General features: G+C 45.1%; 2 protein-coding genes across 4 annotated transcripts in view; one reads left to right on the top strand and one right to left on the bottom strand.

Moving 5' to 3' along the window:
- The window catches only part of LOC139268508 (BTB/POZ domain-containing protein 19-like), a 219,879-nt gene extending 213,470 nt beyond the window's left edge, over positions 1–6,409 (bottom strand). For both annotated transcript variants that reach the window (XR_011594043.1, XM_070886750.1), the window contains exon 1: positions 6,233–6,409. Coding sequence is in view for 1 of the 2 variants with exons in the window: in XM_070886750.1 (XP_070742851.1) it covers positions 6,233–6,324 (92 nt within the window). In the remaining variant the exon portion in view is untranslated. The remainder of the gene's footprint in view (positions 1–6,232) is intronic.
- Positions 4,584–25,341, top strand: part of LOC139268509 (dynein light chain Tctex-type 5) — a 37,749-nt gene continuing 16,991 nt past the window's right edge. Inside the window, exons 1-2 of one of the 2 annotated variants that reach the window (XM_070886751.1) lie at positions 4,584–4,643; positions 4,805–4,930. The gene's annotated coding sequence lies outside the window, so the exon portion shown is untranslated. Of the gene's footprint in view, positions 4,644–4,688; positions 4,931–25,341 lie in introns of those variants that run through there. The other variant, XM_070886753.1, reaches the window with a different exon arrangement.

The raw sequence follows: 25,341 nt of genomic DNA, 5'->3' as shown, positions 1-25,341 counted from the left end.
CTAGGATAGACTGGCAAATTATACTTAAAGGGTTGATGGTGGATAGGCAATGGCAAACATTTAAAGATCACATGGATGAACTTCAACAATTGTACATCCCTGTCTGGCATAAAAATAAAAGGGGGAAGGTGGCTCAACCGTGGCTAACAAGGGAAATTAAGGATAGTGTTAAATCCAAGGAAAGGCATATAAATTGGCCTGAGGACTGGGAGAAATTTAGAATCCAGCAAAGGTGCACAAAGGGTTTAACTAGGAGAGGGAAAATAGAGTATGATAGTAAGCTTGCAGGGAACATAAAAACTGACTGCAAAAGCTTCTATATATATGTGAAGAAAAAAAGATTAGTGAAGACAAATGTAGGTCCCCTGCAGTCAGAATCAGGTGAATTTATAATGGGGAATAAAGAAATGGCAGACCAAATAAACAAATACTTTGGTTCTGTCTTCACTAAGGAAGACACAAAAAACCTTCCGGAAATACTAGGGGACCAAGGGTCTAGCGAGAAGGAGGAACCGAAGGAAATCCTTATTATTCAGGAATTCACTGGAGTTCAGAAGAATGAGAGGGGATCTCATAGAAACGTTTAAAATTCTGATGGGTTTAGATAGGTTAGATACAGGAAGAATGTTCCCAATGTTGAGGAAGTCCAGACCAGGGGTCACAGTCTAAGGATAAGGGGTAAGCCATTTAGGACCGAGATGAGGAGAAACTTCTTCACCCAGAGAGTGGTGAACCTGTGGAATTCTCTACCACAGAAAGTTGTTGAGGCCAATTCACTAACTATATTCAAAAAGGAGTTAGATGTAGTCCTTACTATTAGGGGGATCAAGGGGTATGGCGAGAAAACAGGAATGGGGTACTGAAGTTGCATGTTCAGCCATGAACTCTTTGAATGGCGGTGCAGGCTCGAAGGGCCGAATGGCCCACTCCTGCACCTATTTTCTATGTTTCTATGAAATTGTGTTAGGGAAATTGATGGGATTGAAGGCCGATAAATCCCCAGGTCCTGACAGTCTGCCTCCCAGAGTACTTAAGGAAGTGGCCCTAGAAATAGAGGATGGATTGTGGTCATTTTCCAACATTCTATAGACTCTGGATCAGGAAAAGGAGGGAGAGAAAAAACAGGGAAAAAGCAGTTAGCCTGACATCGGTAGTGGGGAAAATGTTGGAATCAATTATTAAAGATGTAATAGCAGCGCATTTGGAAAGCAGTGACAGGATCGGTCCAAGTCAGCATGAATTTATGAAAGTGAAATCATGCTTGACAAATCTTCTAGAATTTTTTTGAGTATGTAACTAGTAGAGTGGACAAGGTAGAACCAGTGGATGTGGTATATTTGGACTTTCAAAAGGCTTTTGACAAGGTCCCACACAAGACATTAGCATGCAAAATTAAAGCACATGGTATTGGGGGTAATGTATTGATGTGGATAGAGAACTGGTTGGCAGATAGGAAGAAAAGAGTAGGAATAAATGGGTCCTTTTCTGAATGGCAGGCAGTGACTAGTGGGGTACCGCAAGGTTCAGTGCTGGGACCCCAGCTATTTACAATATACATTAATGATTTAGACGAAGGAATTGAATGTAATATCTCCATTTTTGCAAATGACACTAAGCTGGGTGGCAGTGTGAGCTGTGAGGCGGATGCTAAGAGGCTGCAGGATGACTTGGACAGTTTAGGTGAGTGGGCAAATGCATGGCAGATGGAGTATAATGTAGATAAATGTAAGGTTATCCACTTTGATGGCAAAAACAGGAAGGCAGAATATTATCTGAATGGTGACAGATTAGGAAAAGGGGAGGTGCAACAAGACCTGGGTGTCATGGTGCCTCAGTCATTGAAAGTTGGCATGTAGGTACAGCAGGCGGTGAAGGCGGCAAATGGCATGTTGGCCTTCATAGCGGGAGAATTTGAGTATAGGAGCAGGGAGGTTTTACTGCAGTTGTACAGGGCCTGGGTGAGGCCACACCTTGAATATTGTGTACAGTTTTGATCTCCTAATCTGAGGAAAGACATTCTTGCTATTGAGGGAGTGCAGTGAAGGGTCACCAGACTGATTCCCGGGATGGCAGGACTGACATGTGAAAAAAGACTGGATCGATTAGATTTATATTCACTGGAATTTAGAAGAATGAGAAGGGATTTCATAGAAACATATAAAATTCTGACGGGATTGGACAGGTTAGAGGCAGGAAGAATGTTCCCGATGCTGGGGAAGTCCAGAACCAGGAGTCACAGTCTAAGGATAAGGGCTAAGCCATTTAGGACTGAGATGAGGAGAAACTTCTTCACTCAGAGAATTGTGAACCTGTGGAATTCTCTACCACAGAAAGTTTTTGAGGCAAGTTCGTTAGATATATTCAAAAGGGAGTTAGATGTGGCCCTTACGGCTAAAGGGATCAAGGGGTATGGAGAGAAAGCAGGAATGGGATACTGAAGTTGCATGATCAGCCATGATCATATTGAATGCTGGTGCAGGCTCGAAGGGCCGAATGGCCTACTCCTGCACCTATTTTCTATGTTTCTATATTCACTAAATGGCCAGAATTGGTGTAGGTGGCTGGATGAAAAAAAAACTTACCTAAAAAAAACGTAACTAAATGAGTTACACTGGTGAAAATTGATTGGGGAAACTGCGGATTTTTAAGTTAGGCCAGAAAAAGCAGCCTGCTCCAAAAAAACGGCGCAAACCACTGGGGAAAATTGAGCCAGTATTTCGTGCAAATTCAGAAGTGAAGTCTGGAGGCCAATAGAATTCTGAACCAATTTTGGATGACATAGACATTACAAATATTGACTGACAATATATCTGGGGCTGTCATTTCAAGTTGTTAGAAAGTGTAGAAGCTTATTGTCCTGCACATCCAGAGTTTAGCTTCCGCTTCCGCCCCCACCCCACTACACCCATTTTATTAACAAAATCCCTTTTATCCACTTCTGCAGCACTGCCTGCTTCCGCTCCTATTTCTTATTTTCTGCCACCAAAATCCTAGTCATTGCCTTCATCACTACAAAGCTGAACTTCTCCAATACCCAATTAGCTGGCCTTCCTGCACCAACCCTTCATGATCTTCAAAACGTCCAAAAACCCTGCCATAGGTATCCTCGCCCACATTACACGCCACATTTCCAACACTCCCACTCTCTCCAAGCTCCCATCACCCCAACATATCAATTTTAAACTCTTTCTCCTTTGTTTTTAAGTTCTGCATGGTCATCCCCCAGACTACTTTAGTCATCTGCCCCTGATTTATGTTCTTGCATTCACCCCCACTCCTCTAATACCTGACTGTTCCTATCCTTACCCTCACATCCTTTGCTCTCCTTCTCCAATTAACTATCTAGTTCCAATCACCTTGCCTCGCTCCCTGCTTTCAAAAATCTTCCCAAACCCCTCCTCTTCAATTTGCCTCCATCCTAGTCTCTCCATTTCCCTCATCTTTCTCATGTCCACCAAATGGCTTTCCTCCTTACTGTGAACTGTATCCAGGTATCTTCCTGTGGAGCTCTATGTAAATACTAGTTGTTATTGATGCTAGTATCACACTAAATGATTAGCAACATTACTGGAAACTTATTAAGCAACATTTTGCAGTTAACAACCAGGAAATGCTAGGGTCAGAAAATAATTGTCAAATGAGTAAAGGTGATTCAGGCATCAAGCCTTTTCCTTCCAGAAGAAATATGCAATCTCTACTCTGAAGGGCACTCAATAATGTATTCAATTTCATGGTGACAGCTAATAATCACATGCTATAAAAAAACATTCCCCCTCCTCCAATCACTGCCAGCAATCAATTTAAAACTCTATGATATCATTACAAGCTGCACTATTCAAACCCTACTTGATGCACTGCACAGATGTCTTTCCCATGCAGTCCAGACTGGAACCACCATAATCGTAGAGTATCTGATCATCTATATCTATACCTATCCCTATATCCTTCAGTCACGTCTTAATCAGCTGTTAATGCAAATTCTTTTTAAAGGTAATTAAACATAAACCTGCTTTTGATAGAAAACTATTTCACAGATGTACCTCATGGAAATTCTAATTTCCAGTCTCATTTGATGCTTGCCAAATGTTGTGTCCGTGTCATTTAGTTCTGGGCTATTATTAGACTGCAATACATTAAAAGGTATTATGAGCCAGGAAAACACATGTATCATTTTTCAGTAAAGTCTTCCCTTCCTGGCAGTTGATTCTATAACTATCTTTAAATGGGAAAGCTTAGAAATCAAAATGCAAGATTTATGGGGCTACATCACAGTTAACATTTTGCAGCACCAGAGTAATACACCACTGAATTTGCACCAACAATGCTCCATACAGTGAGTTGCCAATCTCCACCATGCTACTATTTGAAATTGTCATTGGAAGGTCAGTCAATTTGTCAGCCGTGCACAGAACACGTGGCAGCCAATTACAAGGCAGCATTTCTCCCCATTACAAAGTGACAGGACCTCAAAAGTACTTCACTTTGTGAAATGCTTTGGGGCGTCTTGTGATCTCCAGTTGGTCTTGGGTAATCCTTGCCACTGGACCAAGACCTAGCTCTGTCAAGCCCGTGTGGTGGCTGGTGTTCAACGGTCACCCCACATTAAAAAAATCCAAGCACAGGCATCTTCCACCCTTCAAGAGGTAGTTCGGGGATCTGGAATATTAGGTCCTTCATTGAAACACCTGTGAACTCATCCCTCTTTGGCATAGAAGCACGTCATCCTCACTTCGAGGGACTGCCTATGATGATGATGGTGATCTCAAAAGTCACTTTATAAATGTAAATTATTTCATTTTTCTAGAATTGGCAGAGTCCTGGAAACAAGCCTTCAACCACTCTAGATAGAGGGAGATTTCAAGGAGAAGAAAAAATAGAAGTACTGGCATAGAAAAGTACATATGACATTTTAAAGAAAATGAAGCTAATTGTGAGTATCCCTGACTACAACAGTATCACGATTCTTATGGCATTCATACTTTGCTCGTGAACTACATTATTGGAATGCCTGAATGTTTTATAGTGCTGCAATATATTGTGTGTATTATAATGTAGAATTTAGTTCGGGACCTGGAAAAAATTGTTCCTTCATTGAAACACCTGTGAACTCATCCCTTTTTGGCGTGGAAGCAAGTCATCCTCTTTTCGAGGGACCGCCTATGATGATGATATATTATAATGTGCACTGTGTATTATTTTCCTGTTGTTCCCTTGAAAATCCTGCAGTGGTTACATCACAACCATTAATCATTCAATGTGGCATCATCATGCATCAGCAACGTGGACTTGACAGCTATTATCTTATTTAAAAAAAAGTTAGGGCATGTGATTTGTTGAGGTACTGTTCCAATCTGCACAAAGCTTCCTCTGGGATTTAAAAAAAATGCAAAACCGTAGTACTCAAGCAGCAAATCAAAGCAATTGCAGAAATTAGCAGGATGTCTCATTTTGGCAAAAACACACCCCTAATCATTCTGCATAGAAGTGATTTCAAGGCTGCAATTTCAGGGAGTATTTCACATAAGTTATAAACGGCTTTAGTTTGGGTCTTCTGGTTTATTACATCATGTGAACCCCTCAATGACTTCTTCTTTCATTTTTTAAATTCCCATACTCAAAAAACGGATGGTGGCAACCTTTGTAATGCTACCAAAAAAGTTTGGAAGGAAGGTTGTTGCAAGAACTGGAGCTGCTTCATCCCATTAACAAGTCTCTCACAGGCTTAGTCAAAAAGTGTCAGCTAAATGTCACAAAATTAGAAGAATCAGCATTTATACAGTGCCTTCCACAACTCCAGGATGTCCCAATTCACATCACAGCCAATGAAGTACTTTTGAAGTGTAGTAATGAGGCATATATTTAAAGAATATTCTTAATTTTGAAGCAGTTTATTATAGTTGCAGCCCACAGATGCTGCCTGATCCGCTGAGATTTCCAGCATTTTCTGTTTTTATTATAGTTATTATCTGAATTGCTTTTTAAAGTGCATCTGAAGTGGCACTGAATTATTATGGAGATAGATAAACTTGCCCTTTAATTGATTCTTATTGAAGTGGAGCCTTTTCATGGTAACTTAAAAAACAGATCACCCAAGATTATTACTTCGAGTCCAGAAATTGATGATTATTTACAGGCGTTAGTGGGAGGGGGTGCTGGGGTTAAGTGGGTCAGTCCGAGGCCTACGATCCTCTTCCAAACCCCGGCGTTTCCTGCTTTCCGCGGCCGCTCTCACCTCAACTCCGGCGCGTTGATCATTTTCCTCATGTCGGCGGCGAAGGAGGCGAGGCTTCCCCGCAGACAGGCGGAGTGAGGAGGGTGGGACATGTCTCCGAGCCCGGCAGGAGGAGGAGGGCGGCACACCCGCACACAGCCAAGGAAGGTCTTCAGCAGCAGGCAGGGACAGACAGAAATGGAGGGAAGACAAAAGAGGAGGTGGAAATGAGATAACCGGGGGGTGTTGAAAAGGTTAGAGGAAAAAGAAAACAAGAGGAGGAAATAGAAAAGAAAACAGAACAAACAACATGCATAAAGGAAAACATGTAAAAAGAGGGAAACAAATGCATTAATTTGAGGAAAGCAAAGTTAAAACAATGTGAGAGAAAAAACACTGGTTAAACTCTTTTGTCAAGAATATGCTTTGCCACATTTTTTCTTACTTTTATTGCTGCACTTGCCATGGTGAAGAGACCATGATCAAGGAGGTGGTTTTCCCACTTGGGGTCTGCTGAAGCCTGAAATCTTTTTATTTCAAAATATACTTTATTCATATAAAAATTTGCACAATACATTGGAAGACAGTTCAGTACATTTGGATGCGGTCAGCAATTCCATGCAATACATTTGGATGCTGACGGCAGTTCCGTTCAATTCATTTGCTTGCTTTACATTTCGAGGTACATTTCAGTACAATCCAGGATACATTGTAATACAGTCATCAAATTAATTTACTAGTGGCACTATACGGTACACGGAATGGGTGAGGGTACAGTTACATTTCTTTGCAACATACATTACTAAACAGAACTTGCATTATACATGGCAGTACATAGGTTTTTTCAGATCACGGTGCTCTATGTATACAGAAAGTTTACAAGTACAGCCCAAGGGGAGTTTTATACTGATTCCAGCCCCTGGGTTTATCGTGGCAGAAGGGCTTTAAACTGTGGCTCTTCCCCACCATGCCTTTGCGGCGACTGCACCAATTTTTATTGCGTCCCTCAGCATATACTCCTGGATCTTGGATTTCGCCCGTCTGTAACATGCAGACGTGGACATCTCCTTGCTCTGGAAGACCAGCAAGTTTCGGCAAGACCAAAGTGCGTCTTTCACCGAGTTGATGGCCCTCCAGCAGCAGATGATGTCTGTCTTGGTGTGTGTCCCTGGGAACAGCCCGTAGAGCACAGAGCCCTGTATTACGGAGCTACTTGGGATGAACCTCGACAGCAACCACTGCATCTCCATCCAGACCTGCCTTGCAAAGGGGCAATCCCAAAGGAGATGGATGACAGTCTCGTTCGCACCACAGCCAACTCGGGGGCAGAGTGCCGTGTCTCTGAAACCCCGGCTGTGGATGAAGGATCTGACGGGTCGGGCCCTCCTCAAGCTACGCCTTGGTGCTTGTGTGAAAGCTCTGGCGATGAGACGTTCTGCCAAACGAGTTCGACAGTCTGCTCGGGGAACCATCCGACAGGGTCCACCCTTTCCTTCTTTCGTAGGGCGTCCAGGACCTTACGTGCCGACCACTGCTCTATGGCCTTGTGGTCAAAGGTTTTTTTTCTGAAAAGCTTTTCATCAAAGGACAGGCGGATAGGCATGGTGCAACTGGTGGGGGCATTTCGCAGCAGCGTGGCCAGGCCCATCCTTCGCAACACGGGGGTCAGGTAGAACCTCAGCACGTAGTGACACTTGGTGTTTGCGTACCCGGAGTCGGTGCACAGCTTGATGCAGCCGCACACAAAGGTGGCCATCAGGATGAGGGCCACGTTCGGGACATCCTTTCCTCCACTGTCAAGGATTTGTACATCTTGTCTCTGTGGACACGGTCCATTTTGGACCTCCAGACAAAGTGGAAGACGGCCCGGGTGACTGCCGTAGCAGAGGAGCGAGAGATGGGCCAGACCTGTGTCACGTACAACAACACCGAGAGCACCTCACTCCTGATGACCAGGTTCTTTCCTGCAATGGAGAGGGAGCGCAGCTTCCACCATCCCAGTTTTTGTTTCACTTTGGCAGTACACTCTTCCCAGTTTTTGGCGCACGCCCTGTCCGCTCCGAACCATATTCCCAACACCTTCAGGTAATCTGGCTTAACGGTGAAGGGAATAAAGGATCGGTCGGCCCAGTTGCCAAAGAACATGGCCTCGCTTTTGCTGCGATTGACCTTCGTTCCCGAGGCCAGTTCAAACTGGTCGCAGATTGTGAGCAATCTGCAGACCGACTGCGGATCCGAGCAAAAGACGGTGACGTCGTCAATGTACAGTTGACCTGAGCACCTCCGCTGCCTGGAATCGTGACCCCTCTAATGCTCGCATCCTTCCTGATGGACTCGGCAAAGGGTTCGATACAGCACACAAACAAGACAGAGGAGAGGGGACAGCCTTGCCTGACTCCAGATCTGATCGGAAAGCTTTCAATTTCCCACCCGTTGATTAGAACTGTGCTACTGATGTCTGTGTAGAGCAGTTGGATCCAATTTCGGATACCCTCCCCAAACCCCATCTTGGAGAGCACGTCCATCAGGTACGTGTGCGATATCCTGTCAAAGGCCTTCTCCTGGTCCAAGCTGATTAAGCAGGTGTCACCCACTGTCCCGCACGTAGGCGATCGTATCCCTGAGTAACGCAAGGCTATCAAAGATCTTCCTGCCGGGGACAGCGCAGGTCTAGTCCTGAAATGCCCCCCAGATGTGGGATACTCGACTGCATAACCTAAGGGACTGTGTATGTGCTTTCCCCCTTTTTATGGCAAAACCATGGTTGATCAACATCATTAAGGGGCAGCGATTGGCATTGCAGTGTACTGACATCAACAAAATCTATTTCATTTATTTTAACGTGCATCGCAATGCATCGCATTACACAGTGCCATCACGCCTCCCTTGGAAGGATTGATGGCACAATAAAAGTCACAAACCAAATTTGCTTGTCTCTGCCCAGTTGGCCCTGGAGAGGGAAAATGCGATGTCAGTACTTGCTTTCTGCAACTGGTGGGCACCGCAGAATGATGAATTAACACAGATAATTTTATGAGTTAGCACTGTAAGTTTATTTTAGTGAATTAGACCATATGTTTAAATTAGATTTGTTGTGCCTCCTCAGCTGAGGGGGCACTTGTGGCGGTGTTTTTCTATTCGTGACACTGTCACTCGTAATGGTCTATTAAATTTAGGCAAGCTTCAGATCCTGAGTGACACTGTAAACCTCGAATCATTGCTATTCATTCAATTAAAATAGGTATCAGTCATTGAAGATTGGCATGCAGGTACAGCAGGCGGTGAAGGAAGCCTTCATAGCGAGGGGATTTTAGTATAGGAGCAGGGAAGTCTTACTGCAGTTGTACAGGGCCTTGGTGAGGCCCCACCTGGAATATTGTGTTCAGTTTTGGTCTCCTAATCTGAGGAAGGACGTTCTTGCTATTGAGGGAGTGCAGCAGAGGTTCACCAGACTGATTCCTGGGATGGCAGGACTGTCATATGAGGAGAGACTGGATCGACTGGGTCTTTATTCACTGGAGTTTAGAAGGATGAGAGGGGATCTCATAGAAACATATAAAATTCTGACGGGACTGGACAGGTTAGATGCAGGAAGAATGCTCCCACTGTTGGGGAAGTCCAGAACCAGGGGACATAGTCTTAGGATAAGGGGTAAGCCATTTAGGACTGAGATGAGGAGGAACTTCTTCACTCAGAGAGTTGTTAACCTATGGAATTCCCTACCGCAGAGAGTAGTTGAGGCCAGTTCGTTAGATATATTCAAGAGGGAGTTAGATATGGCCCTTGCAGCTAAAGGGATCAGGGGTATGGAGAGAAAGCAGGAACGGGGTACTGAAGGAATGATCAGCCATGATCTTATTGAATGGTGGTGCAGGCTCGAAGGGCCGAATAGCCTGCTCCTGCACCTATTTTCTATGTTTCTATGTTTCTATGTTTCTATGTTTCAAACCAAATCTGAAAATATGACTTCAACTTTCTCCCCATTCTCCCAAAGGCAATGGCCCAAGCTAGATATAATTTCTTGAGCAGCTGCACTCACCCATATCTAGATCCCAGATAGCCTTTATTCTTGTGTGACCCTAGACAGTAAATGTGGAGGAGGTTCTCACCCAACATGCACTTTCCAATAGCAGTCAGGAACTTTAGCTCATTTCTCTCCTCTGCAGCAAAGAGGTGCTGAGACCAATTGTAATGCTTCCCTGCTGTTTGAGCTTAGACCAACTAATTGGACAGATTGGAATTAAAATTATCCTCTAAAAGACAGGGACACCGGAAGCTCCGGAACTCGATCATAATGGGGCGGTGGCTACACCTGAGGGTCGGATATGCAGCAGTGAGTTGGGGGCGGTGCAGAGTGACCGTCGCGATGACATCATCACGGCGCCGCGTCACCACGGCTCTCCACTTCACTTAAAGGGGAGAGCCTCTGCGATTATAAAACTTCGGCCCACTGGGCCACCAGAGAGGGATTCGGCCGGGCCAACGGCCTGGCACTCGAGTGGGTGCCAGGCTGCCTGTTGGCAGCTCGGCCGAACCCTGGGGCATATTTGTCGGGCCGACATGGCAGTTAGCCGTCAAAAAAAAACATGCCAGCCGCGGGAAGCTGCACTGCCGTTGCAAAGGCCACAGCCTCACTGGACCACTGGGAAAAAGCTTGTTTTGGCACCGCTGGGTGGGCCAAAGATTTTTCGAGGGGTATGTCGCTGTTGGTGGGATAGATTGGCGGTGTGCACTGTGATGACGTGCTTAGGATGGATCGGCAGCAGCGGAGCGGGGGTCGGGGAAGGGCGTGGATTGGGGCACCGCCGGGAAAACTTGGGAGGGCAATTGGGCTATCAGTGGCCATTCAACCAAAAGTCAGCGGCCATTCCACTACGCAGCGTGGCCGCCGATTTGCGGTGGCAACAGGCCTTAAGGAGAGGGGAAGTTTCGGCCCCTCAATGTCTTAAGCAATTAATCATACAGAGAAATAAACGATATTGCCCACTTTTGCTCTGGGCAGCGACGTATCAATCATCGATTCTTTCGTTCTTATCTCTCTCTACCAATTTTAATGGAAAGCTTAAGATCTTTATAGGACTTTAGTCAGTCACTCACACCCATTCTTTAAAGGGAGTTTTTCAGTTTTCCTAAACTGATGTATTCATCATTGTATTGTTTGTTTGTGATATAGGCTACTCTCTTATCTGGGAGACCATTGACCTCTTATGAAGCATGCCTTGCTAACAAAAGACTTCTCCTTGCTGACAAAGCTTTTTCTTGCTAAATGTCCGAAATCCTAATTCTAGGGTATTTTACAGTGATGACTGTTTTTACTTTTAGGTAGAAGTTGCAGAACCTTTGGAAGATCTTCCCACATGTGGTTATTTTGGGGGACATTTGTTCGCATAGTGTCCTAGCAAATTTCATAATTAATAATTGGCATGTTATAAACCCTAAAATATCCTTAGTGTACATAGTTTCCACTGTAGATATATAAAATAATCCCAAACGTTTTATTAGAAGCATCATAAACCCAGAATGTTTACTGAAACTGTCTTATGTGAATTATTTGTCAAAATGGACAGTGATCGTACAAAGGAAATACTTTGATATTTGTAAATAATACTGTCTATGTTATATACACTTAAGTATTGTGGTGTTGTTAAAAACCTGGTCCAAGCTGGACTGTTTTGCATAGGTGTTATTAGGCTTTTGCAATATCTAGAACTAGCTTGTTACTTAATTTAGTTGAATCCAACCCCTAGTAATCGGTTCATTGGTGTATTTTGTACACTAGTAGAAACATCCAAAATCACATTGAACCTACATTAGAAAATCTGAATGTGTAGACACACTTTTACACCTAGGGAAAGTTTTCTCAGTTCACTCTTTATAGCAAAATTATGAATATATTCTTTAAACTTGTTTATGATATAAACACACATCGCAAACAGAGAGAATCTTGCCCCCAAGTTCACTACTTTCAAAATGGATTGTAAGACTGCATCACAATTATCCAAACTCTTGCTCCTCTCTGCTTATCTTACTGCATATTTTCTCTGGTGCATCACCAATGAGGAGGCTAATGGATTTAATGTAATGTCTAGCTGCCATGAAGGCTACTTCTTCAAAGATAATGCAGCTGTCAAACTGAACAATACTTATTCTTCCAAGTATTGTACGACTCATCTAATAAAAATATTTCAAAAAATATATACTTTTACCACAACCCAATGAGCCTTAGCATTTACACACTTCAATAAGTCCCAGGAATTCCAAAAAATTCAGGTGAAAATGCATCTGGACCTGCATTAAATCAGATCACAAATATTATTCAGAGTTACTGAATACAATGATTAAAAGAGCACCATAAGACACTGTGATACATAGAAATTTCACTGTCCATGTCAATTTGCCGCAGAAACACAATTCAGTCCTAGATGTTTCATTACCATTGATCTTCAATGCAATTCTTTCCTTCATACAGAAGATGCCCAAGGCATTGGGATGATCAGTCAGTAAATATACTATTTAGTTTGAAACTGAGCCACACAAACAAGGAAAAGCCTAGGTCTATGTTGAGCTAGCTGGTCTCACCTGAGGCATCAGTAGAGGTATAACAGCAACAACAACTTGCATTTATCTAGCGCCTTTAAAGTAGTGAAACATCCCAAGGCACTTCACAGGAGTATTATGAGATAAACATTTTGACACCGAGCCAAAGCTTGGTCAAAGAGGTAGGTTTTAATAAGAGCATCTTTAAGGAGGAAAGAGAGGTAGAAAGGCGGAGAGGTTTAAGCAGGGAGTTCCAGAGCTTGGGGTTTAGGCAACAGAAGGCACGGCCACCAATGGTTGAGCGATTCTAAAGAAGGATGCTCATGAGGACAGAATTAGAGGAGTACAGACATCTCGAGGAGATGTGGGGCTGGAGGAGATTACAGACATAGGTAAGGCGAGGCCATGGAGGGATTTGAAAATAAGGATGAGAATTTTGAAATTGAGGCGTTGCTTACCCGGAAGCCAACGTAGGTCAGCGAGCACAGGTGTGATGGGTGAGCGGAACTTGGTGCAAGTTAGGACATGGGCAGCCAAGTTTTGGATCACCTCTAGTTTACGTAGGGTAGAATGTGGGAGGCCAGCCAGGAATGTGTTGGAATAGTCAATTCTAGAGGTAACAAAGGCATGGATGAGGGCTTCAGCAGTGGCTGAGCTGAGGCAAGGGTAGAGACGGGCGATGTTATGAAGGTGGAAATAGGCAGTCTTAGTTATGCTGCAGATATGTGGTTGAAAGCTCATTTCAGGGTCAACTATGATAACAAGATTGTGAACAGTCTGGTTCAGCCTCAGACAGGAGTTGGGGAGAGGGATGGCGTCACTGGCTAGGGAATGGAGTTAGTAGCAGGGAGCGAAAACAATGGCTTTGGAGAAAATTTCTGCCCATCCAGAACTGGATGTCGGACAAGCAGTCTAACAATTTAGAAACCGTAGAGGGGTCAAGAGAAGCAGCAGTAGAGCTGGGTGTCATCAACTCGACATATGAATGATCACTTATGTGATGTATTGTATCCAGAATTCCCAAAGGAATGAGTTGATGACCTTTGGGAACATATGCGATAGAGGCCAGCTACTTCTGCATAGGCAGAAGGCAAAATTTAAGGGCTAGTTGCTCCATGACACATTTAACACCTAGAAGCCAGTACTATTGCAGCATTAATGGAGGTCTGGGAAAAGATCTCCTGCAGTCGAGGTTGGGGACAGCATCGAACAAGAAATTAGGAATGCGTGCAATAAAGGTACAGCAGTTATCATGGGTGACTTTAATCTACATATAGATTGGGCTAACCAAACTGGTAGCAATAAGATGGAGGAGGATTTCCTGGAGTGTATTAGGGATGGTTTTCTGGACCAATATGTCGAGGAACCAACTAGAGGGCTGGCCATCCTAGACTGGGTGATGTGTAATGAGAAAAGACTAATTAACAATCTTGTTGTGCGAGGCCCTTGGGGAAGAGTGACCATAATATGGTAGAATTCTTTATTAAGATGGAGATTGATGCGGTTAATTCAGAGACTAGTGTCCTGAACATAAGGAAAGGTAACTTCGATGGTATGAGACATAAATTGGCTTGAATAGACTGGCAAATGATGCTTAAAGGGTTGACGGTGGATAGGCAATGGATTTAAAGATCACATGGATGAACTTCAACAATTGCGCACCCCTGTCTGGAGTAAAAATAAAACGGGGAAGGTGGCTCAACCGTGGCTAACAAGAGAAATTAAGGATAGTGTTAAATCCAAGGAAAAGGCATATAAATTGGCCAGAAAAAACAGCAAACCCTGAGGACTAGGAGAAATTTAGAATTCAGCAGAGGTGGACAAAGGGTTTAATTAGGAGGGGGAAAATAGAGTATGAGAGGAAGCTTGCCAGGAACATAAAAACTGACTTCAAAAGCTTCCATAGATATGTGAAGAGAAAAAGATTAGTGAAGACAAACGTAGGTCCCTTGCAGTCAGATTCAGGTGAATTTATAATGGGGAACAAAGAAATGGCAGACCAGTTGAACAAATACTTTGGTTCTGTCTTCACGAAGGAAGACACAAATAATCTTCTGGAAGTACTAGGGGACCGAGGGGCAAATGAGAAGGAGGAACTGAAGGATATCCTTATTAGGCGGGAAATTGTGTTAGAGAAATTGATGGAATTGAAGGTGGATAAATCCTCGGGGCCTGATAGTCTGCATCCCAGAGTACTTAAGGAAGTGGCTCTAGAAATAGTGGATGCATTGAGGATCATTTTCCAACAGTCTATCAACTCTGGATCAGTTCCTATGGACTGGAGGGTAGCTAATGTAACACCACTTTTAAAAAAAAAGGAGGGTGAGAGAAAACGAGTAATTATAGCCTGACATCAGTAGTGGGGAAAATGTTGGAATCAATTATTAAAGATGAAATAACAGCGTATTTGGAAAGCAGTGACAGGATTGGTCCAAGTCAGCATGGATTTATGAAAGGGAAATCATGCTTGACAAATCTTCTGGAATTTTTTGAGGATGTAACTAATAGAGTGGACAAGGGAGAACCAGTGGATGTGGTGTATTTGGACTTTCAAAAGGCCTTTGACAAGGTCCCTCACAAGAGATTGGTGTGCAAAATTAAAGCACATTGTATTGGGGGTAATGTACTGACGTGGATAGAGAACTGGTTGGCAGACAGGAAGCAGAGAATCGGGATAAACAGGTTCTTTTCTGAATGGCAGGCAGTGACTAGTGGGGTGCCGCAGGGCTCAGTGCTGGGACCACAGCTATTTACAATATACATTAATGATTTGGATGAAGGAATTGAGTGTAATATCTCCAAGTTTGCAGATGACACGAAACTGGGTGGCGGTGTGATCTGTGAGGAGGATGCTAAGAGGCTGCGGGGTGACTTGGACAGGTTAGGTGAGTGGGCAAATGCATGGCAGATGCAGTATAATGTGGATAAATGTGAGGTTATCCATTTTGGGGGCAAAAACACGAAGGCAGAATATTATCTGAATGGCGGCAGATTAGGAAAAGGGGAGGTGCAACGGGACCTGGGTGTCATGGTACATCAGTCATTCAACATTGGCATGTAGGTACAGCAAGCAGTGAAGAAGACAAATGGCATGTTGGCCTTCATAGCTAGGGGATTTGAGTATAGGAGCAGGGAGGTCTTACTGCAGTTGTACAGGGCCTTGGTGAGGCCTCACCTGGAATATTGTGTTCAGTTTTGGTCTCCTAATCTGAGGAAGGACGTTCTTGCTATTGACGGAGTGCAGTGAAGGTTCACCAGACTAATTCCAGGGATGGCTGGACTGTCATTTGAGGAGAGACTGGATCAACTGGGCCTGTATTCACTGGCGTTTAGAAGGATGAGAGGAGATCTCATAGAAACATATAAAATTCTGATGGGACTGGACAGGTTAGATGCAGGAAGAATGTTGGGGAAGTCCAGAACCAGGGGACACAATCTAAGGATAAAGGGTAAGCCATTTAGGACTGAGATGAGGAGAAACTTCTTCACTCAGAGTGTTGTTAACCTGTGGAATTCCCTACCACAGAGAGTTGTTGATGCCAGTTTGTTGGATATATTCAAGAGGAAGTTAGATATGGTCCTTACGGCTAAAGGGATCAAGGGGTATGCAGAGAAATCAGGAAAGTGGTACTGAGGTGAATGATCATCTATGATCTTATTGAAAGGTGGTACAGGCTCGAAGAACCGCATGGCCCACTCCTGCACCTATTTTCTATGTTTCTATGTTTCTATGTCCATCCTGTTGGCGAGGGAATGTTCATGAACAAATATAAGAATGAGAAAAAATTAAACCACAACTAAAAATGTTACATAATTTATTTAAAAATTGACTACAGACAACGTGGAAATAGCCAGCTTAGTAATGAGATGCTTTTAAGACCTCCCGAATTGTGCCAAGGACTAACAAATACTAATGGCTTGAAAGCTTTGCAAGGCATAAGGGGGCTAATATCAAACATGTTAAAGACATTGAGATAAAATTTATACTGAAAGGACTTGGGCTTTGACAAAAGTTAATATTGTTCAAGAAAATTGTCACAGGGCTGAAGCTGTCACCTTGGAGATATGTATGGGTGGTGAGCTGCCCAGACCTGTGCTGCCCCAATAGTTTGAGTCTGCTTTCCTTCATGTAGTGCAGTGGTGCGATAAGACTTTCAATCAATGGTTAATCATTTATCAGGTAGTGAAGGCACTGGGAAAATGATTAAGCCCTTTTTTTTTGCATTCATTTTAGGGGGCTCAAAGAGAGCTGATAACATCCCCATGGAAGTGTAAAACATTATTATTAGCCACAGTTTGTCTCAGGACTGCTTCTACGTTGGTCAGAGCAGCAAAATTAGAGTGCTAGTTAGAGGAGTCTCAATTTGTTTTTAACTTGGACTGCAAAAAATCATTCGAGGTTTGTTGCCGTCACTTTCTTTCTACGGTAAGACTGTTTAACTTTCTTGCTGGTAAACATTTCTTTCAAAACAGTTTTACCATGTTAAAATCAGTAGTTTATTGTACTGTATTTAATTCTTACCCAATTCAAGCTTTTTTCAAAAATTACAAATTTCTCCCCAAGCTTTTGTTGAATAATGCTACTCTTTATTTTACAGCTAAGTTTTGTTGAAACACATTGCAGCAAGGCAATGCAACATTCAAGCTGTGTGTAGACATTCATACATGCATGCCAATGAGCACTAATACTCAATGTGTAACTTTTAACATAAAGTGGAGGTGTTACTCTCCACAATTCAGCAAGTGTCAGGCTGAACACCTCAGTTGTATTATCAGGGGAATGAGGTGAGTCGAGGCATTTTGCTGCACAGTGGGTTGGGAAAAATTGGATCAAGTCATTCCTGTATTTTAAAGAGAGTATCTTAGATCAAGAATAATCACTGGCAAAAGCCTGAGAGGTAGGTAATCTGGCTAGTAGCAGGAATAGTACATAATATGTCTAAATTTTGGCTCAATTACTAACCTCTGAGGCTAGAGGTTGTGGTTCAAATCCCTGTCCAGGATTTGAGCACATAATCTAGGTTGATGTCTTAGTTGAGTGTTATGGGGCAATTTCTTTTGGATAAGGCATTAAACTTAATCTCCATTTGTCTGTTAAGACAGATGTAAAAGATCCTGTGATATTATTTAAGAGGAGGGAGTGCTCCCAGTGTCCTGGCTAATATTCCTCCTTTAACCAAAACCATCAAAGCAGATTTACTGATCATATGTTTCGCTTGTTGTGTGCAAATTAAGGTATTTGCCTATATAACAACAGGTACTGCCTTTCAAAAGTAATTCAGTGTATGTTGGGACTGATGTGGCTGACCTCTTGGAGCAGCTGAATTCTGGGCTCACTCTGCAGCAGGCTAGGCCTCTGGTTCAACTGCCTGGACAACTTGGACTTGCCTCTTCCCAATGACATATGCATGCCGCAATGGATGGCATTGAACTCCACCGTAACCCCTGCCATCTGCCTCACGTCCACTGAAGTTGGCCTCAATACCTCCATAGGGTTTTGATGTTCATTCAACATCATTCTATTCAGAGCAGGACCCCTGATATTGGAGTCAACAGGCTCTTCATCAAGGCATGACATTTCCTGAGCCTTCACTCAGCACAGTAAGCCTGCAATTTCACTCCTCATTCCAGTTCCCTCCTGCTTGGTGCTTTACCCAGTAACAGTATTTCATTGATACTAAATGGTGCAATGTTAAAAGGGGTGCTGGAACAGGGGGTGTACATTGTAACGTCTTGTCCCTGCGGTACAGAATCACACGAGGCACATGCTGAAGTCAAGGTCACTCAGGACCTGTACCTTTATTTCACAGCTCTCGAATGCCACACTTGCCTGAAACCTGTCTTTATATACCTGTGTGGAACAGGTATGCAGTGTCTCCTGCAAGTGCACCCCTGGTGGGAAGGTATGCTTGTGGTTACAGGTCATAATTAGTTACAGTCATGTATAGCATGGTAAGATACAGATATGTACAGTAATGTGAGATACATGACATCACCCTCCCCCAAGATCTTATTGTCTTTATAGATTCAGTCTCTCAGGTGCTCTACGCTCTTGCGTGGAGTGTCTTAGTTGTGGTTCAGTTGTTTGCCTTGGTGCCTGTTTTTCTTTCGGTGTGATTGTTGGTATCTCGCCTGGGCTGTCTGTTGAGACTGCCCTCTCCTCAGGTTGTTCCCTCTGTCTGTCCACCAGGTGTGGTGTGAGTTCCACATTGTAGTCTGCCTCTGGTTCTGCAGTGTGTTGGTGAATCTACTTTTTACTTGGTCTACATGCCTCCGGCAGGTTTGGCCATTGTCCATTTGTACATCCAGTAGCCTGTTTCCTTCCTTGCCCGTTACAGTCCCTGCAAGTCATTTGGGACCCCTGCCATAGTTTAGCACAAACACTTTGTCCCGTATCTCATTCCACCTCCCCCTCGAATTTCGGTCATGGTACTCAGTTAGCTTACGGCGCTTTGCCTCAACGATTTCATGCATGTCTAGAAGAATTAACGAGAGCCTTGTCTTTAAGGTCCATTTCATCAATAGTTGCGCGGGGGGAACCCCAGTCAACGAATGCGGACGAGATCTGTATGCCAGCAGCAGTCGCAACAGACGGCTCTGCAGCATGGGACCTTGGATTTTAAACATGTCTTGTTTAATGATTTGCACTGCTCGCTCCACCTGGCCATTGGAGGCCGGCTTGTATGGTGCCGTCTTGACGTGATTTATGCCGTGGTCAACTATAAAATCTTGGAATTCTGCGCTGGTGAAGCATGGACCATTATCATTGACCAATGTGTCAGGAATTCCGTGCCTTGCAAACATGGTCCCAAGGCTCTCCACAGTGGTGGAGGTGGTGCTCGAGTTTAAAATGGTGCATTCGATCCACTTTGAAAATGCATCGACGACTACGAGGAACATTTTGCCCATGAATGGGCCCGCATAATCTACGTGCACCCGCGACCACGGTTTGGTGGGCCAGGGCCAGGGGCTCAGGGGGGCCTCCCTGGGGGCATTACTGAGTTGGGCACAAATGGTGCACCATCGGACGCAGAACTCCAAGTCCACGTCAATGCCAGGCCACCAGACGTGGGATCTGGCTCTGGCCTTCATGAGAATGATCCCGGGGTGCTCGCGGTGGCGCTCCCGGACAAATGCCTCTCTGCCTCGCAGAGGCATAACTACTCGGCTGCCCCACATCAGGTAGCTCATGCATGCGCCTATGGAAAGGTTTTATCTCCTCAGGGCAGGCATCGTGAGCCTCTGCCCAGTCACCGGTTAAGACACATCGTTTGACTAAGGATAACGTGGGGTCGCTGGTCGTCCAGGCTCTGATTTGGCAATCCGTCATGGCCGAACCTGTGGACTCAAAGGCATTGATTGCCATGACTATCTCACAGTCCTGTTCGTCAGACCCTTCCGTGGTCACCCAGGGGTAGCTTGCTAAGTGCGTCGGCACAGTTGTCTGTGCCTGGTCTGTGCCTTATGGTATAGTCGTAAGACGCCAGCATGAGTGCCCACCGCTGAATGTGCGCCGAGGCATTGGCGTTTATTGCCTTGCTCTCGGATAGCAGGGATGTGAGGGGCTTGTGGTCGGTTTCTAATGCGAACTTGACCCCGAAAAGTTATTGGTGCATCTTTTTGACACCGTACACGCACGCGAGCGCCTCCTTCTCCACCATACCGTACCCGCGCTCCGCCCGCGAAACTGACCTGGAGACATAAGCTATGGGTTGTAATTTACCCACACCATTGACATGCTGTAAAATAAACCTGACCCCGTAAGCTGACGCATCACATGTAAGAACTAGCTTTTTACCTGGATAAAAAAAGCTAAAACACTGTTGGAACATAGAAGGTTGCGTGCCTTATTGAAGGCGCGTTCCTGGGCGTTCCCCCCAAAACCAATCGCACCCCTTTCTGAGTAGCACGTGGAGAGGCTCCAGCAGCGTGCTTAAGTTGTGCATAAATTTCCCAAAGTAATTGAGTAGCCCGAGAAAGGCGCGCAGTTCTGAGACATTCCGGGGCCTGGGTGCCAGACGAATTGCTTCTGTTTTGGATTCTGTTGGGTGGATTCCATCAGCGGCAATCCTTCTGCCCAAAAATTCAACCTCGTGCGCGAGAAACAGACACTCGGATTTCTTAACCCTTAGGCCTACCCGATCCAACTGCTTTAGTACTTCCTCCAAATTGCGGAGATGGGAATCGGTGTCCCTGCCCATGATAAGTATGTCGTCTTGAAACACAACCGTCCGCGGGATGGACTTGAGCAGACTCTCCATGTTGCGCTGGAATATAGCAGCTGCCGACCTGATGCCGAATGGGCATCGATTGTACACAAAAAGGCCTCGATGTGTGTTGATGGTGGTGAGTAGCTTAGACTCTTCAGTCAGTTCTTGCATCATGTACGCAGATGTGAGGTCTGGTTTCAAGAAAAGTTTTCCTCCAGCCAATGTGGCAAATAGGTCCTCCGCTCTGGGCAGTGGGTATTGGTCCTGTAGGGAGACTCTGTTTATGGTAGACTTGTAATCCCCACAGATTCGTTCGGATCCATCAGGCTTCATGACTGGGACGATGGGACTTGCCCAGTTGCTAAATTCCACGGGTGAGATAATGCCTTCCCGCAGAAGCCTGTCCAGTTCATGTTCAATCTTTTTCTCATCACATAGGGCACAGCTCTAGCCTTGTGATGGACCGGTCTAGCATCTTGTGTGATGTAGATTTTAACTTTGGCCGCTTTGAAGGTGCCCACACCTGGCTGAAAGAGATGTTCAAAGCGACTTAGAACTGTTGGGCAGGAGGTCCATTCCTCTGACAACATGGCGTGAACATCATCCCATTTCCAATTTAGTTTTGCCAGCCAGCTTCTCCCCAGCAGTACTGGGAGATCTCCGGGGACAATCCACAGTGGAAGTTGGTTCACTGTCCCTTTGTGTGTGACTGAGAGCATGGCGCTGCCAAGGACTGGGACGATTTCTTTGGTATAGGTCCTTAGTTTGGTGTCAACCCTTGTGAGTTTTGATCTGTCTCTTTTGTGCGGCCACAGCTGTTCAAATTGTTGAGCGCTCATGAGAGATTGACTCGCTCCCGTATCCAGTTCCATGTTGACGGGTATCCCATTGAGTAGGACCCTCATCATTATTGGAGGTGTCTTGTTGTAAGAACAGTGTCCATTGATCGTGTTGACCCGCTGTACCTCGGTGTCCCGGGCACTGTCCCCACCGTCTTCTGGTCCACTTTCCGACCCATCCGATTCGTATACCAGCCAAGCTGCTGTTTTTCTGCACATGCGGGCCAGATGCCCTTATAGTTGCAGTTTCTGCAAACGGCATGCTGAAATCAACACCCCCTTGATGAGTGCCTTCCCCCACATCTCCAGCGCAGACCGCTTCCATTGTTTCCGAAGGATGAGCTGTGTCTGGCTGATCTCTCTTGAGCTTCTCTCAGTTTGTCGTTGATTGCTCGCGTTGTATAAGAGCATAAGAATTAGGAACAGGAGTAGGCCATCTAGCCCCTCGAGCCTGCTCCGCCATTCAATAAGATCATGGCTGATCTGGCCGTGGACTCAGCTTCACTTACCCGCCCGCTCCCCGTAACCCTTAATTCCCTTATTGGTTAAAAATCTATCTATCTGTGATTTGAATATATTCAATGAGCTAGCCTCAACTGCTTCCTTGGGCAGAGAATTCCATAGATTCACAACCCTCTGGGAGAAGAAATTCCTTCTCAACTCGGTTTTAAATTGGCTCCCCCGTATTTTGAGGCTGTGCCCCCTAGTTCTAGTCTCCCCGACCAGTGGAAACAACCTCTATGCCTCTATCTTGTCTATCCCTTTCATTATTTTAAATGTTTCTATAAGATCACCCCTCATCCTTCTGAACTCCAACGAGTAAAGACCCAGTCTACTCAATCTATCATCATAAGGTAACCCCCTCATCTCTGGAATTAGCATAGATAATCGTCTCTGTACCCCCTCCAAAGCCAGTATCCTTCCTTAAGTAAGGTGACCAAAACTGCATGCAGTACTCCAGGTGCGGCCTTACCAATACCCTATACAGTTGCAGCAGGACCTCCCTGCTTTTGTACTCCATCCCTCTCGCAATGAAGGCCAACATTCCATTCGCCTTCCTGATTACCTGCTGCACCTGCAAACTAACTTTTTGGGATTCATGCACAAGGACCCCCAGGTCCCTCTGCACCGCAGCATGTTGCAATCTCTCCCCATTCAAATAATATTCCCTTTTACTGTTTTTTTCCCAAGGTGGATGACCTTATCCAAGGTAGGTTGATGAAGTGTGAACGGCCGTTCATGTGGCCCTTGATGGCTTCTGGCGCCACTGCCTGCTGTTGAGGGCCTGCTCTCCTGCCTATGTCTGTGTGTGGGGGTAGCAGCTTGTTTCACACTGTGAACCCCTTGTTCCGATGTTTTGTTAGTTGTTGTACCCGCAGTGTAGATCAACCTCGTTTCTTCTTCTCCTGCCAAGAATATCTGTGCGACCAGTGCTGCTGCCTCTAGGGTCAAGTTCCTCGTCTCTATGAGCTTTCGGAATATGCCTGTGTGGCCTATTCCTTCAATAAACAAGTCTCTCAGTACTTCTCTCCTTAGTTCATCGAAGAACTCACATAAACCAGCCAGCCTCTGAAGTTCCGCCACAAAGTTGGGTATGCTCTGGCCCACACATTGTCTATAGTTGTAGAACCTGTGTCTGGCCATGTGTAGGCTGCTCGCTGGCTTCAGGTGGTCTCTTACCAGTGTGCTCAACTCTTCAAACGACTTGCTTGCTGGTTTCTCGGGTGCCAGCAGGTCATTCATTAAGGCATATGTTTTCGAGCCAGCTGGTCAAGAGATGGGCTCTTCTCTTGTCTGCCTTATCGTCGCCTAACCAGTCTTTGGTTACAAAGCTTTGCTGGAGCTTTTCTATAAAGTCCTCCCAATTATCTCCAGCATTGTATTTTTCATCTGAGCCGTTGGTCGCCATTCTGTGGATTCTGTGATCCCGTAACTCGTCGCCACTGTAAAGTCCTGTCCCTGCAGTACAGGCTCATATGAGGCACATGCTGAAGTCAAGGTCACTCAGGACCTGCACCTTTAATTCACAGCTCTCGAATGCCACACTTGCCTGAGACCTGTCTTTATATACCTGTGTGGAACAGATATGCAGTGTCTCCTGCAAGTGCACCCCTGGTGGGAAGGTATGCTTGTGGTTACAGGTCATAATTAGTTACAGTCATGTATAGCATGGTAAGATACAGTTATGTACAGTAATGTGAGATACATGACATACATAACATAAGAACATAAATAGGAACAGGAGCAGGCCATTTGGGCCCACGAGCCTGCACCGCCACTCAACAAGATCATGGCTGATCTGATCTTGGCCTCAATTCTACTTCCCGCATGTTCCCCTTAACCCTTTACTTAAATCTTTCAAGTTGGCAGAACAAACTAAGAAGGCTGTTAAAAAAAATGTGGTGTATGAAATGATACAATGCACTCCGTACTGTGAGCCAGTGATGAGGTGTAACCAGGTCAGTCTTTAATGGCTTCCAGAAGTGAAGATACAAATAGATATAAAAGTTCAGGTTATATACCGGGCCCAGCACGAGTGTACCTATGACCCTAAGACCTCCGACGGTAGTGTCTCCTGGTGGTGGGCAGACCGTATGTACATACATTACATCATTCCCCCCCCCCAGATCTTGGCACAAGTCCATATTACAAGTTCAGACGGTCCGGAGCCCTTCGCTCCCTGGTTGACTGTCTCAGTACAATCCCAGTGCTTTCCGAGTCTCTCACGACTTGGGGCTGGGCATTGACCATAATAGGTTCTTCTGATGGCTGGACGTGAGTTGGTCATCTAAGCTCGCGGTGTCTTCTTCCAACTATTCCGGTTCATCAGTGTGTCTTAGCTTGATTTGATCAATGTGTTTCCTGCATATCTGTCCATTCTTGAGTTTAACCATATACACCCGGTTACCCTCCTTATCCGTAACATTGCATGGGAGCCACTTGGGCCCTTGACCATGGTTGTGTACATACAATGGGTCATTTACAGATATGTTGCATGACACTGTGGCGCGGTCGTGATACCACTCCTGGCATTGACGTTGGGTTTCGACATGATCGTTAAGGTCAGGAGGGACTAGAGAGAGCCTGGTTTTGAGGCCTCTCCATCAATAGTTCTGCAGGCGGGAGCCCAGTGAGCGTGTGTGGCTTGTCCTGTAACTGAGCAGTATCCATGACAGGCGTGTCTGCAAGAAACTGTGAGTTACGCGTTTCAGGCTCTGCTGGATGGTTTGAACTGCCCGCTCCGCTTGACTATTGGACGCGGGTTTGATCGGGGTTGACCTCACGTGTTTTATGCCATTGAGTTTCAAGAACTCTTGAAACTCCAGGCTCGTAAAACATGGTTCGTTGTAGCTGACAACGATGTCTGGCAGACCATGTGTGGCAAACATGGCCCTCAGGTTCTCAATGGTGGCAGTGGAAGTGCTGGATGACATGATCACACATTCTATCCATTTGGAGTATGCATCCACCACCACTAAAAACATTTTACTGAGGAAGGGCCCCGCAAAGTCGATGTGGATTCTCGACCACGGTTTGGATGGCC

The sequence above is a fragment of the Pristiophorus japonicus genome, chromosome 8, assembly GCF_044704955.1.
Source record: "Pristiophorus japonicus isolate sPriJap1 chromosome 8, sPriJap1.hap1, whole genome shotgun sequence".
NCBI lineage: Eukaryota > Metazoa > Chordata > Chondrichthyes > Pristiophoridae > Pristiophorus > Pristiophorus japonicus.
The sequence above is the reverse complement of the archived record's forward strand: the minus strand, read 5'-3'. Positions and strand labels throughout refer to the sequence as shown.